The sequence below is a fragment of the Gossypium arboreum genome, chromosome 4, assembly GCF_025698485.1.
Source record: "Gossypium arboreum isolate Shixiya-1 chromosome 4, ASM2569848v2, whole genome shotgun sequence".
Lineage (NCBI taxonomy): Eukaryota > Viridiplantae > Streptophyta > Magnoliopsida > Malvales > Malvaceae > Gossypium > Gossypium arboreum.
Window position 1 is genome coordinate 80,229,161 of NC_069073.1, and position 13,543 is coordinate 80,242,703.

The window sequence follows — 13,543 nt, forward strand, 5'->3', positions numbered from 1 at the left end:
ACTAATGTGCAATTGTTTTATATATTGTGAAATTTTTAAGGGGAAAAATGTATGATTAGTACCTAAATTTGTCCACTTCTTTTAGATAGGTGTTTTATGTTTTTTTTTTTTTGTCCTAGGTTAGTGTTAAAATCTTTTTTCCATAAACTAAATCGTACTTTTTTGTAAAGCCATTAAGTTTAAGATAGTTGACAGAATAAGCTTATGACACATGTCATTAATGATATCATGATGATTAATATATTTTTTTAAAAACTATTTTATTTTTCTTTTTCCCTTTTCCTGGTTTTCCTTTCTTCTTCCCAACTTCCTCTTCTTCTTTTATTTTTTCTTCTTCCTTCAAATGAACACTAGTCGCCACAGTTTAAAGTTTTTGGTCGCACCGGAGTTTTGAACACCATCAAAGTGTGGGTTAATAGGTGGCGATGGCAACGAAAGTCGAATATGGTGTTAGAGAGGTTTTGTTGTGAACATTTGAATATAATAAAAGTCAATTTTTTGGTTGTTTGGCGTTGGGATTTCGAACATAGTCGCATTGGACTTCTGTCGACTATCGATGTCGGAATGAGGTGGAATAGGTGGCAATGAAAGGCGAATGGGAAGAGGCTCACATTAGAATTGATGCCTCCAATGGACGATTTAGATAGATGAGACTTAGAAGAGACTGTCGTGTGGGAATTTAATACATTTGTGTCAAGTAGGAAGATCAAGAGGAGATCTATATACCTAAGTAAGACCAAGAAGAAAGCTTAGGTGGCATCTTTTAGTTTAGGATGAGACTGAGAGGAGATTTTTAGCTAAAAGTGACAAACAATATAATTAGCATACATTTATTAGCTTAATTAGTAATTAACAAATCATTCGACCATCATTTCGATCCGTTTGCATTGTTTCTAGTAAGGAGGAAGAAAGTTAGTTTGATATTTTTATTTGTTAATTTAGAATTTAGCTTTAATATACTTTCATATTTGGTTTGCGCTACTAATTTCCTACTCAACTAGATTAGTAATTGCTTAGCTTGGAATTAAATTAACAATCCATTGGGTTCGATACTTGGAATACTCTGAGTGTTCCATTGTAACGTTTATAAATATTACAACTGACATGTCACTCTTGCAGTAAAAACGACTTCTAATTCTTTCTATTTCATGTTAATTCTTTGCTCAGTGTTTGTACACAGACATGCGATCAAGTAGCTCACAAACTTAATCAAATTTATTCTTTATAATATTCTATTAATTTTACCTTTAATATATATACATAGATAAAAAAGAAAAAAAACTCCAAGGTATGTTTGGTTCACAAGAATGGAATAAAGATGTAATAGATATTATGTAGTTCAGTTGATTGCAATGTAGTAGGCAAGTAATAGTATTACATTGTTTGGTTGATAAAAAATTGTGAATGAATATTTGTGGAATAGGTTTAAAATGACAAACTTATCCTTGAATTTTATTTATTGTATTTTAATTTAATTATAATATATATTATAAAAATAAATATTATTTAATAAAATAAAAATTATATAGTTAAAAATAAATTTTAGATTTTTATTTATTTATATAAATAATATTTATTTTTATCAAACTCTGTACTTAAAAGACATTAAATTATATTCAAACATGATTATTTGTCATAGGTTTTCCCCCTCTACCTCTACTTCACGAGTCAAACCTGCGTCTTGCCAACATTAGACGTTGTTTCCCACTATCACCGGCTCAATATTGGCCCAAAATTTACCAACTGAGATATTCTATTTTTTGATATGTTATTTTTGTTTCTATTATCTTCCATTGCCCCCAAGTTTTGAAGTCTGAAAGTCCACCGAAAATACTCAAATTCATTACCATATTTTGTGGCTAAACAAACGTGAATCATCAAGGTAAAAAACAAAGTTTGTAAAAAAAGGAAGAATATAGATGAAGTTTTGTTGGTCATCAATTTCAATTCCACCAAAACTGGTGAATAAGGAATTCAAGTCTTGATATAACCGAGATTCATCTTTCTAAACTAAATTCAAGGTGTTTTTAAATTATCTTATTTTTAATTTGCGGATTGTGTTGCTGCAAAATTTGCATGAACTCTTTTTTGTTGCAATCCCAATATTTTTATTGAATTGGGTTGTAATCAGCTATTACCAACAACCAAACCACTGAATATGGCTTGAATGGCACCGACATTCTGTAAGTATTTGCCCCTTACACCTAGCTGCTGCTTTCTGTATCCACTTCAATCTTACCTTGCACCTCCACCCATCAATGCCTTGTAATTTTTTAGGTTTTAATCTCGAATACAGGGGTTGGTTCAGTTTGGTGTTGCATTGTTGTAAAATCAATAGTTATAGTATTTTTTTTTTTTGAATGTATAAACAGTTCTACATGTATTTGTAAAAATATCTAACCAATGTCAGTCTAATATTCATAGTTGTCATAAAGGATTCAATTATTTATACAGAACTAAGTTCTTCACAGAATTATTTTTATTAATACTACTTTGTGGAAGTTTATCAAAATAAAACCTTAAAAGGAAATAAATATAATAAATACCGATTATTAAAATTAGTAAAAGATAGAGAAAAAGAGTCAGATTAGATAGTAGCTAATTGGTCAGTTTTTTTTTTAATGTTATTTAATGGGTTTAAAATATTAAATTAAAGAAATAAATTAAATAAACTAATTGAATTGAAAAACAGAGAAAATCAAATACTTTTTGCACACCCTGGTCAAATCAAAGGGTGAACTGAAAATATATATCCAACAATAAAGAATAATTTAATACTTTTTAATGTCAATATAATCTAGATTATTTCTTAAAGTTGGTCATCATTAATAGTTGATTTTTCATTCAATCAAAGTCATCAGTTGAAAGTGCTGAGCTATCCTTCATATTATTTTCATTAATTAATATTAACATTGTGAATTTAAAATGATATATAAAACCGTGGCAAGGGAAATAAAAATATAATAAAACTTTGAGAAATTAAAAAAATTCCAAGATCCATCTCAGAAATTTAAAAAAAATTATTATTTAAATATGAAATCAATAAATAAATTTAATCAAATCAAACCTGAGTTTAGAAAATGTTACTTATCAAACTCGAGCTTTCAAGAAGCTAATATATATCTTCTTATATATTTAAATTTTCTGTACTATAACCTAAATCACCTTTTCAACTCTGAGTCTAACAACTTCAACGCCAAAATAAAATAAATTTCAACCAAAACAAAGATAAGGAGAGAAAAAAGGTGAGCAAAATACTTGAGTCGAGATCAGGATCTAATGTAAAGCCAAAAAAATTTTACAACAATTGGACGGGCAAAGTCAAAAAACCATCCTGAAAGATTACAACAGGATTTGATCATGAAATGGTTCAAAAATACACATGCTTCCAATCCCTAACTATACTCGTTTCATCGTTTGTTTATACTATTACTATTCCATCTAGTCAATGCTCCGATTTGGCAAACAACCCATGTCAGACCAAAAAGTCCTTCCCCTTTGGACCATCATTACTATTTGTTCCATGAACAATATCCTTGCCAACATCTGCAATTATTGGTACTCTCATTGTAGAGGTCCGGCCATGTTATAGGAAACAAAAGCCACACAAATGATACCATTCCAGCTACGAATGCGATGCTAACTAGCCCTATCAATATAATGGACCAAAAAGGTAAGCAATTTGTCCAGGCATACATACTAGTACACTGAGAAAGCAAAATTATAAAGGGACCCAAGTAATAGAAACTCTAATCCGTACCTTTCCTATGTACAAACAGCACCGGCAATCCCATATAATTGCAAAATGCATGGGCAACTAAAGGAGCGACAATGTTTCCTGCAAAGAATTAATATACGTAGAATCAATGAGGCAGAATGATAAAGTGTAATGAGACAATAAACTAACCCATAGCAAAAACACCTGTATTGTTCTAGATCTGTATAACAAAATATCACAATAATAAGAACAATAACAATAAAATTTCCCTTTTATCTGCTTCTAGGTTATTTTCTACCTAGGGTCAATACTACAGCAACTGCATCCATATTTCACCATTTTTTATCTATTCCTAATTTACAGAAAGCTGAAATGAGTAAACGAAAAAGAAATCTCTTTCCAACACAAAAGCAAACCAGAAATGGAGTGGGACCAATATGTACTTAGGAAAAAGATCACAAAAAAGGCAATAACATTTATCAGCAAATTGACCACCAACCTGTTCGAATGAAGAGAAATGAAGCGTATGAACCGAAGATCACAGTGTAGCCAAGCTGGAGACCTGAGAACCACATCACAAGAAACAACAATGTATTAGCATCTAAAAGACATAAAACAACATTCTTGCTCCTAAAACAAGGTTCAAAAGCTTCAAGCCAACCAAAGTTTCTACCTAAAAGACAAAAGCAATCAACCCACTCTACACTTATATTATATAAATATATATATTGTCTTTCCTCTTAAAATAACATTCCAACCATCACATTCAAGCAGGAAAATCTAGTTTGTACCTACAACCAAGGAGGCTTTAAGCAAGCTATAGTTATGTCGGCTGTAGATCTCCATCATATGGTTCAAATGTGCTGCAAGACATTGACAAAACAGAGTTGAAACAGTTTATATGCCATTCAACTCAATATGCAATGTGGCAGAAATAGAAAGCATTATGGTTAAGAAATGCAATAAATGCACAAGCACATAATTGAGCAACACCTGCAAATATGAACAAGAACATGCAAAATTGGATAATAAGATTTTAAAAATGGATCATTTCGTGCCAACCTTATCCTTTTTAACTTATTTATACTGTGGTAAAAGTTAAAAAAACAGATTGTTGCACCGATACATACCACTATATATGCAATGAAAGCATGTCTAAGCTATTACAAATACTTAACACCCAAAGGAAAAAAGATAATAAATCCTCTCATGAATGATCGAACTGTGTTAAACAAAAAAAGACTCACCTAAACTGAAGAAAGTAGGGCAGAGAAAAATGACATTGTATGCTTTAAATCCCCCACAAAGAAGTAAAGGAATCATACATGCTCTAAACACCAACTCCTCTGTCACTGGTGCCTGTTCATTAAAGTACTATTAAGGAATGAAGACTGAAGAAACAGGGAACAATTTCGAAAATTTCCTTCTAATTTTCAATTATTGCTGTTCTCCTAAGAAGGATTGTTAAACATTGAACAATAAGCAGGACATGTAACACAATATTCAATCCATTTGCAAGACTACTTTCTAGAATAAGCAAGCACAATGCAACCTTTTCAACAATAAAATATTGCAAACACACCCTATTTATAGACCTTACAATTATTTGCATTCACCCAAAAGATGAAGAAATTTAAGTGGTAAGCATACTAACCACAATAAAATTCCTCCAGAATAAAACATTGGAAGTTACTGAAGACATCTGGACCGGGAGGCTAAGAAGGGTACTTTTTATACAACCTAACAGTGGCTCTCCCTCTTGATGTCTATGCTCCTTCCACTTATTTACCAATAACATGGACTTGAATATCAAAGATCCAGCATACATAAGAGAAGTCAAGAAAAGAGGAAAGACGATTGCTTGCCACTGTTTCACACATAAAATTGCATTTCAAGAACTGATTTTGAACCAGCAGATCATAAACATAAATAATAAATCCATAACAAAAATGTAGGAAATATACTCCATAAGTATGATTCTTACAAAATGATCCGATCGAATGCCATAAACCCCAAACGAGTAAGATGCCTCCCCACCTGTTATCTACGCATAATCGAACATTGTTAGAATAATAAAAAAAAGGAACAAACGTGTTTTGGATATAAAAACAAATAATAGCACTTTTGTAAAACGCAAAATGGATGATTTTACATTCACATGAAAATGTTAAATGGCTTTAGTTCAATGCATGTTAACAATTCAATATTTCGCTCATCTCTAATTATATATGAGTTCACTTTTTAGCTCAATGAATTAAGTTTCCACTTACTTCACAGAATGACAGAAATCTCAACTTAGTTCATAATTATATAATAATAAATGAGTGAAATAAAAATGAGAGACAAAGGAAATAGGTATACCGGAAGGACGAAAGCACAGAAAATAACGGACGCGACGGAGCAAACGGCGGCGCAAATGAACCGTCGGATCATGAAATTCTCGTAGGATTGGGGAGGCGGGAGGCGGAGGATCAGAGTAGGAGCATAAAGAATAGAAACATAAAACAGTGTCATAGCGATGCAAGCAATCACCGCTACTAGCTTCGATAACCTACCTTCGCTCTCTTCCATGTCTGGATTCGAAGAGGCGGCAGCTAGGATCGCCGGAGAGAGGAAGAGAAGGGGGGAAAGAAAAGCCGGTTCCGGTTCAATATCTTCTCCGTTTGATACCCTTTCAGTGAGAAGGGGCTTCGGGTTTTGACTTGGGGCGGTTCTTGTTTGAGGGTTTTTGGGTCACTTCAAAGCCTCAAAGTAAATTTGGGCCGAAAAGAACCCCTCATTAACACTTTATTTCCAGTCAGCTCCCAGGCGAAACCATTCCAAAAAAATTGATTTTCTTTTTTGAATTTTTACTTAATCAAATTGAATTATTAAGTTTTTTTAATTAACTTGAAAAAGTTATTCAAATTTCAAGTTTGAGTGGATTTAAATTTTAAAATTTAAATAATTCAAATAACATATTAATATAAATGTCTTGTTGTTTCCTTCTAATTTTGAAAATAAAAAATTAATCTAAACTATATAAAAATTAAAATTTTAAAAACATTTATAAGATAATATTTCTGAGACCTAAATAAGTAAATTAATAATTTAACTTTATCATATTAAAATATTTTTTTCTCTTATTGTATTGAAAAGGTTTTCAAATATATATATTTTCAAATTTATGTGCTCTAACATGAAATTAGTTATATTGTAATAAGATTTTTATTTGACATGTTTAGTTTTTTTTAATTTAACTTGAACAATTTCACTCGATTTAATTTGACTTGACTCGAATTTCATTTTACTCGACTCGATTAAGAAAAAAATTCAAATCGAGTTAAGATGATAAAATGAGACTTGTCAACTTGATAACTCGATTAACTTGAAATTTTCGCTTGATTCGAACCAACGCTCACCTTTAGCTGCCATGATAATTTTTTGGGTAAATTACTCATACAGTCACCCAAGTTTTAGCGTGTTCTTATTTCAGTCACCCAATTTTGTTTTTGTTAATTTAGTCACTCTCATTAAGTTAATTTCCTATTTTAGTCACTCCACCGTTAAAATGCACTAGTCACTAGACCGAATAATGACATGACAAACTTTTGATTGGTATGACAACAAATTTAGCCCTTAACATGCTACACATTCTATTAATTTTGGTCCTAATTATTAAAAAAATTCAACAAATTTAACCTAAATGCTTACACATTCCTTTAGTTTAATTTTTATTTTACACATTCTATCAATTTGGTTCTAATTATAAAAAAAAAAAATTTAGAAAGTGTCGCGTGGCACAACTCAATTAGAATGTGCCATATGGCACTTCAATCCAATAAGAAAGTGCCATGTGGCATCTATATGTAATAAAAATAAAAATAGATTCTAAAAAATAAATAAAAATTATAAAAAAAAATAATAATAAAAATGTAATAAAAATTATAGAAATATATCATGTGACTTTGATTGGTGTTAACTGACCGTTGATTGACTATGATCGATATTGGCATGTTTAATTTTTTAAAATTTAATTCTAAAAATTTCACTTGATTTGACTCGACTTGAATTTCATTTCACTCGACTCAATTTGAAAAAACTTCAAATTGAGGTAGGATGTTAAAGTAGGATGAAAAATTGGACTAAATCAAATAAACTTCAAAACTTAGAATTGACGACTCTAGGTGAATATTTAGGTAGATGATACCAAGAGGAGAGCTTATTGAGAACCAATTTGATTGTTTAGAGTTAGTTCGGTGAGATCGAGAGATAAACCGGACTAAATCGTCTAATTTGATAAAATAGTGACCGAGAGGTAAAATTGAACCAATTAGAAGTTTAAGATTTTTAGTTCCCTAATCCATACACTAATCATCAACATGGAAGTCAACCAACCACTTGTGTTTATTGAATTTTTAATTGCGTATTTTTCACTATTTTATAATTTTGTCCTTCTTAGCGTTAGATAGTTAAGTAGTGTAGTTACCCCTTGATTATGATTTGTCGTAATATAATACTTAGTGAGTAATTACATAGACTTCCTACTTGCATGCTTGCTTCACATTAATCACATTGTCCCCGAACTCTCTTAGGTTCAATCATTAGAATACTCGAGATGTTCTATTGTAACACTATAAATATTAAAATTGACCTATCATGCTTGTAGTACACTACTAGATTATTGATTCTATTTGTGTTGATTCATAGCCTCGGGGCACGAACGTCGGGGCGCGATCAATGCCTATTTACAATATGATAGTCCTAAGGGATTTAAACTCTATACATTCTTATCCTTTAGGAATTACAATAATTACCTTGGTAACTCTAGTTTTACTAGAGTGTTTCATTAGGCTACCGATGCTTCAAGTAGATGGGTTTCTCCATTTGTTCCACGAATCAGGCCAGTACAAGTGGGTCCAATGAGCCTCATTTAATCAATTGACCTCCATAGGACATTCTGTGCATATTCGTCACAGGCTTAGATTTGTGACCCATGACTCTAGCACAATGCAAGCATTTATGTTAAAAATTAATGTGTATGTTATGAAATTCAAATATAATTTTCTTATCATTAGATTAAGTTACTATTTCGATAGTTTTTGTATCTGCTTAACTTATAAATAGGTGAATGTACTCAAGAGGTCCCTTTATTATAGGGATCTGATCAAATTAGCTCTTCTACTATTAAACGGATCTATTTAGTCTATGTACTATTAAAAAAATTAAAAAAAAAGACCAAATTGGAGTAGAGTTAACATTTGCTGTTTAAAAAGTATCATTTCTTGTTTAATGAGTTAATATATTTTTAAAAGTTTTATGATTTTGTAAATGAAATCTTTTGTTTGGAATTAAACAACAATTGGAAAAAAATTCAAAATATTTTGTATACAATAAATGTAATACAATAAATGTAAACTTTATTACGTTTTGAATTTATGATAATATAAAGACTAAATTGATACAGATTAATAATAGAAAGACTAATTTGATCCAATTCACTTTAACCCTTATAAATATTTCTATGTTATAGACAAAATTATTAATTGAAAGATAATTAGTGGTTAAGTTAAGTAGAATATGGAGTTAAATTTTAGTTAAGTTGAAAATAATTTTGTAATTGACGGTGGATTCCGACAAGACAGTATTATTAGCTCCCAAAATGAGATAACAATGCAAAGAGAATTTGTACCATGTTGCCAAGATCAAAACCAATATTCTTTTTGTTTCGTAATCATTGAACTATAAGATATTGGTTAGTATTGCTCTTGCAAAATTTTGGAGTCTACAACCAACAGTATTTTATATTTTAGAGATTGAGGGCTTTGTATATATATAGATATATAAGTTTACATATAATATAAGATTATTTTTTAATAAAATTATCAAAATATAAGATTACGGTATTATTATATTATTTATAAGATTACTTAGTACATTATTTTTTTTTTGGTTTATTTTATTAAAATGTAAGAATTTTGTTAGATAAAATTACTTAAAATACATTTTACTAAATTATAATAAAAATTATTTACAAAAATTGAAACTTGTAGTATTTTATTTTACTAATAAATGAGTGTAGATATCAAGTAAATTAATTTTGGATTTTTTTCAAATAAATAAACTAAAACTAAGGGGATATAATAAATAGTTAAGGCTTTACTTTTGATTAAAGTGAGAAAAAGAAGAAGAAAAGGAATATATATACACTAAAACATGTTATTTGGTATAGTTTAAGGAAAATTTTGACCTAAATCTTAAAAATGGTATATTTGTTATAAACCTAATGTTTTGAACGGAGTGTAATAGATAAAATTAGTTTAGATTCTCGTGCGATTTTTATAATTGAAAAAAAAAAGAAAAAGTAATGATATATGTGCAATCTTGCATTTATATAAAAGTTGTTGATTTTGTTCAACAAAATATAAAATATAAAAATATATTGAAAACAAAATAAATCTAAATACATCGATATTGTGCACAATAAATATAAATATTTTAAAATTAACTATAGAAACATGTAGAGCATGTACTATTAATATTAATTGTGTTATTTGTATTATTTATAATTATAAAAAAATTTATAATTAAAATTTGAAATTAACAGAATAAATTATTAGTTGAAGAATATATCAAAGAAATAGAAAATTTTAATAAGGAAAATCATTAGTGGTAATGGAATATTAACTAATCTTAAATTATCTCGAAAATAATAAAGACTTTTGACTCTTTTTATTTAAAAATAAATTAATAATAAAATATTAATGTTAAAGTTGTTATCATATACCTATTTAACGTCGTGTTATCTCATCTCCTACCCTTAATATTTTATTTTAAAAAGCATTAGTGTTAATGTTGGAAGTGGTATTTTAATGGAATTGAACTGTGTAATTATCTTTAAAATGCCATAATTAATAAAAATGTAGATTCGGGAAACGGTAAGGATGAAACTTGGCGTGTGATGAATGCAGCAGCTGAATGACTGAAACTGAGTAGAGAGTGGGACACAAGTTTTTGCTCCTACTAATGGAAAATTCACTATAATTTTCATTTAGCCAAATTTGGAACTTGCTCCGGATTTGTTTATAACTTTGAAATGACCTTGCTTTATGACTTATGTACCACTCACTGAGTCACTTATGGTGGAGTCCCCTTTATGCCTTCTCTTCTAAAAGAATATCTCTAAATATGGTAAAACTTCCTTTCAAAAATTTGCATCTCTAAACTTTGGGAAAGGTTCTATGATATTAATCATTAAAGAAAAACAAACAATTAACAATTTCTTAGGATCTATGAAAGAAAAAAAAAAAAAAGACTAGTTGAGTTTCAAGCACAAGTGGGGGCTTCCAAATATTCCAAAACTCGTGCATCCTTTTTTGATGTTCAAGTTGCATAGTAAAGAAAACTTGAAAACATTGTTTATAATTCAATTCTTGGACCAAGTGGATTCATAAATTTTTGGAGAGTTGAAACTGTAATTTTACCAAAAGCATATTTAATATTTTGGGTCCCGATGAAAATCATGTTAAATGTTATAAAAGAACCTAGAACAAACAGCCAATCAAGAACCAATTCCAGGGTCCCCCAACTGAGAAATAATCACACACACACACATATATATATATATATATATATAACACTAAAACAATATGATATTGAATATAGCAAAAGCCAAAGGAGTTTCCACTCATTTCTTCCTTTTATGAATTCCCATATATTACAAAAGTTTATAGTACTCTTCAACATCTATATCTAGAGAAGTAACAGTCTTTCCATTTAATACACTATAAAAAGGGTTTCTCTTCTTACTTACATTATATCCTTCCTTCTATAGAATCATATATAACATTCTTTCTCTTCTTTTCATTCAGTGTCATCAAGAATGGGAGAACCTCTCATTGTTGGGGGAGTAGTTGGGGATGTTCTTGATTCTTTCAATCCTAGCATTAAAATGTCAGTCACTTTCAATAACAAGCAAGTCTTTAATGGACATGAGTTTTACCCTTCATCTGTTGCCACCAAACCTAGGGTTGAGATTCAAGGTGGTGATTTAAGAACTTTCTTCACTCTGGTAAGTGGTTCTGCCTCACCTTCTTCTTCTTCATCACCTCTTTCCTCTTTTTCCATTTTTATAATCCCAAGTTGTTTCACACCTTGCTCTTCTATTTTTGTTGCAGGTCATGACCGACCCTGATGTCCCTGGACCTAGTGATCCTTATTTAAGGGAACACCTTCACTGGTATACAAAACCCTACTCTTACCAATACATATATATATATACGTGTGTGTGTATTCTAGGGTTAATCACCCTTCAACCCTACATTCAAACAGCAAATTACTTGCATAAATATTTTATGTGATCCCTGTCAATTTCAAAATTCTTATATCCTCATATATATGTTTAGATATGTGCCGGATAGAATATTTTAAGAAAGGAGAGTAAGATAGATATATTAATAGAGCAGTCCAGTCCATCATGCATGCCCATGAAAGAGTTCACTGTTGGGATACAGTCTAGAGAGGGTTACCAAAGTGGCTCTAAATCCGGTGTGGGGGACCCAAACAACTAGTGCTTGAAAAGCAAATTGCTTCAATATATTAATAGTTAAAATAACAACCAGTCGTAAACTTATTGTCATGTCACGTCTTTAATCTAATCGATTACTAATTAAGAGTTGGGACAAAACCAAAGTTCATAACTTCTTCAACTCTGCAATAATCAAGTCTGCATGCGTTGATAAGACATTAATAGAGATCTTAGTTATTTGGAAAGCAACAAATAATAGATAAAACTAGAAAATAAGAGCTTGCACATGCCAAAAAAGAAAAGAAAAAGAGCTGACAGTTTCATTTGATTTTGACCATTTAACAGGATTGTGACAGACATCCCAGGCACAACAGATGCCACATTTGGTAGGTTTGCCCTTCTAATTAATTACCTGTTGGACAATTTTAAAGAAAGATATAACAAAAAGTAGTAATCTTTTTAACTTTTTGGTCTGTGGGGCATTTTATCAAACAGGAAGGGAAGTTGTGAACTACGAGATCCCAAGGCCAGATATAGGAATCCACAGGTTTGTTTTCGTTCTTTTCAAGCAGAAACGTCGACAGGTAATCAGGTCACCTTCTTCGAGAGATAACTTCAACACCCGAGATTTCGCTGCTGAGAACGATCTTGACCTCCCTGTTGCCGCTGTTTATTTCAATGCACGAAGAGAAACTGCTGCAAGGAGACGCTAATTAAACCTTCAAAACTCAAGGAAGAACGTTCCATTTGGATTGGGAAAAAAAACTGGGTTTTTATGTAAACTGTGTGGTTATTCTAAAAAATGTAGTCTTGCAGTACCACTAGTCTAAATAATTTACTGCAGAGAACTTCTTCTTGAGACTCTACCATGGCTTACTGGGGTGTTCAAACTTATAAGCTCTTTTTTTTTTTTTTTTTGGTAGTGTAACTTGTTATGTGTTGCACTTGGAAGACTTTTTTTTTTTTTCAGTTTGTTGAGTAATATTTTTTTTTGTATTGTATTAAGCGAATAGCAGGAGATATTTATACATGTTCATATTGCTACTATTACAGTTCACAATAGAACTCATTATTTTGTCTCGGTCTTGGGGTTGATGGTACTGACATTCTCTGTCTCTGGTACTGACATTCCCTAGGCATTCCTTGGCTTATTAGACGTGTGTCTTCGGAGAACGCAGTCCTTTCTAATCCAGGGACTGACTCCTCCAGCGAGCCTTGTACCTACTAGTCACGAGCAGGGATCCATTGCAGGGCTTGCGATCCCTTCTGAGGACATAGCTTGCGACCTCATTCCTACTAAGCTTACGCGAGCCTTCCTC

The 13,543-nt window shown here is 30.8% G+C and overlaps 2 protein-coding genes across 3 annotated transcripts; one reads left to right on the plus strand and one right to left on the minus strand.

Annotated features, from left to right (window-relative positions):
* Positions 1–3,246: 3,246 nt before the first annotated feature.
* LOC108458290 (CAAX prenyl protease 2) lies at positions 3,247–6,460 on the minus strand. Of its 2 annotated transcripts, XM_017757635.2 has the most exons (8): positions 6,080–6,460; positions 5,703–5,762; positions 5,373–5,585; positions 4,966–5,077; positions 4,510–4,581; positions 4,218–4,280; positions 3,761–3,838; positions 3,247–3,649 (listed from the first exon to the last, which is right to left on the minus strand). In XM_017757635.2, exons 1-8 carry the CDS (start codon positions 6,287–6,289, stop codon positions 3,513–3,515), a joined length of 945 nt encoding a protein of 314 aa, XP_017613124.1. In that variant the 5' UTR covers positions 6,290–6,460; the 3' UTR covers positions 3,247–3,512. The 2 variants fall into 2 exon arrangements, with proteins under 2 accessions (XP_017613124.1, XP_017613125.1); XM_017757636.2 differs by lacking the exon at positions 5,373–5,585.
* Positions 6,461–11,521: 5,061 nt separating this feature from the next.
* Positions 11,522–13,090, plus strand: LOC108459247 (CEN-like protein 2). Its single transcript, XM_017758593.2, has 4 exons — positions 11,522–11,768; positions 11,875–11,936; positions 12,570–12,610; positions 12,720–13,090. Exons 1-4 carry the CDS (start codon positions 11,580–11,582, stop codon positions 12,935–12,937), a joined length of 510 nt encoding a protein of 169 aa, XP_017614082.2. The 5' UTR covers positions 11,522–11,579; the 3' UTR covers positions 12,938–13,090.
* The last annotated feature ends 453 nt before the right edge of the window (positions 13,091–13,543 follow it).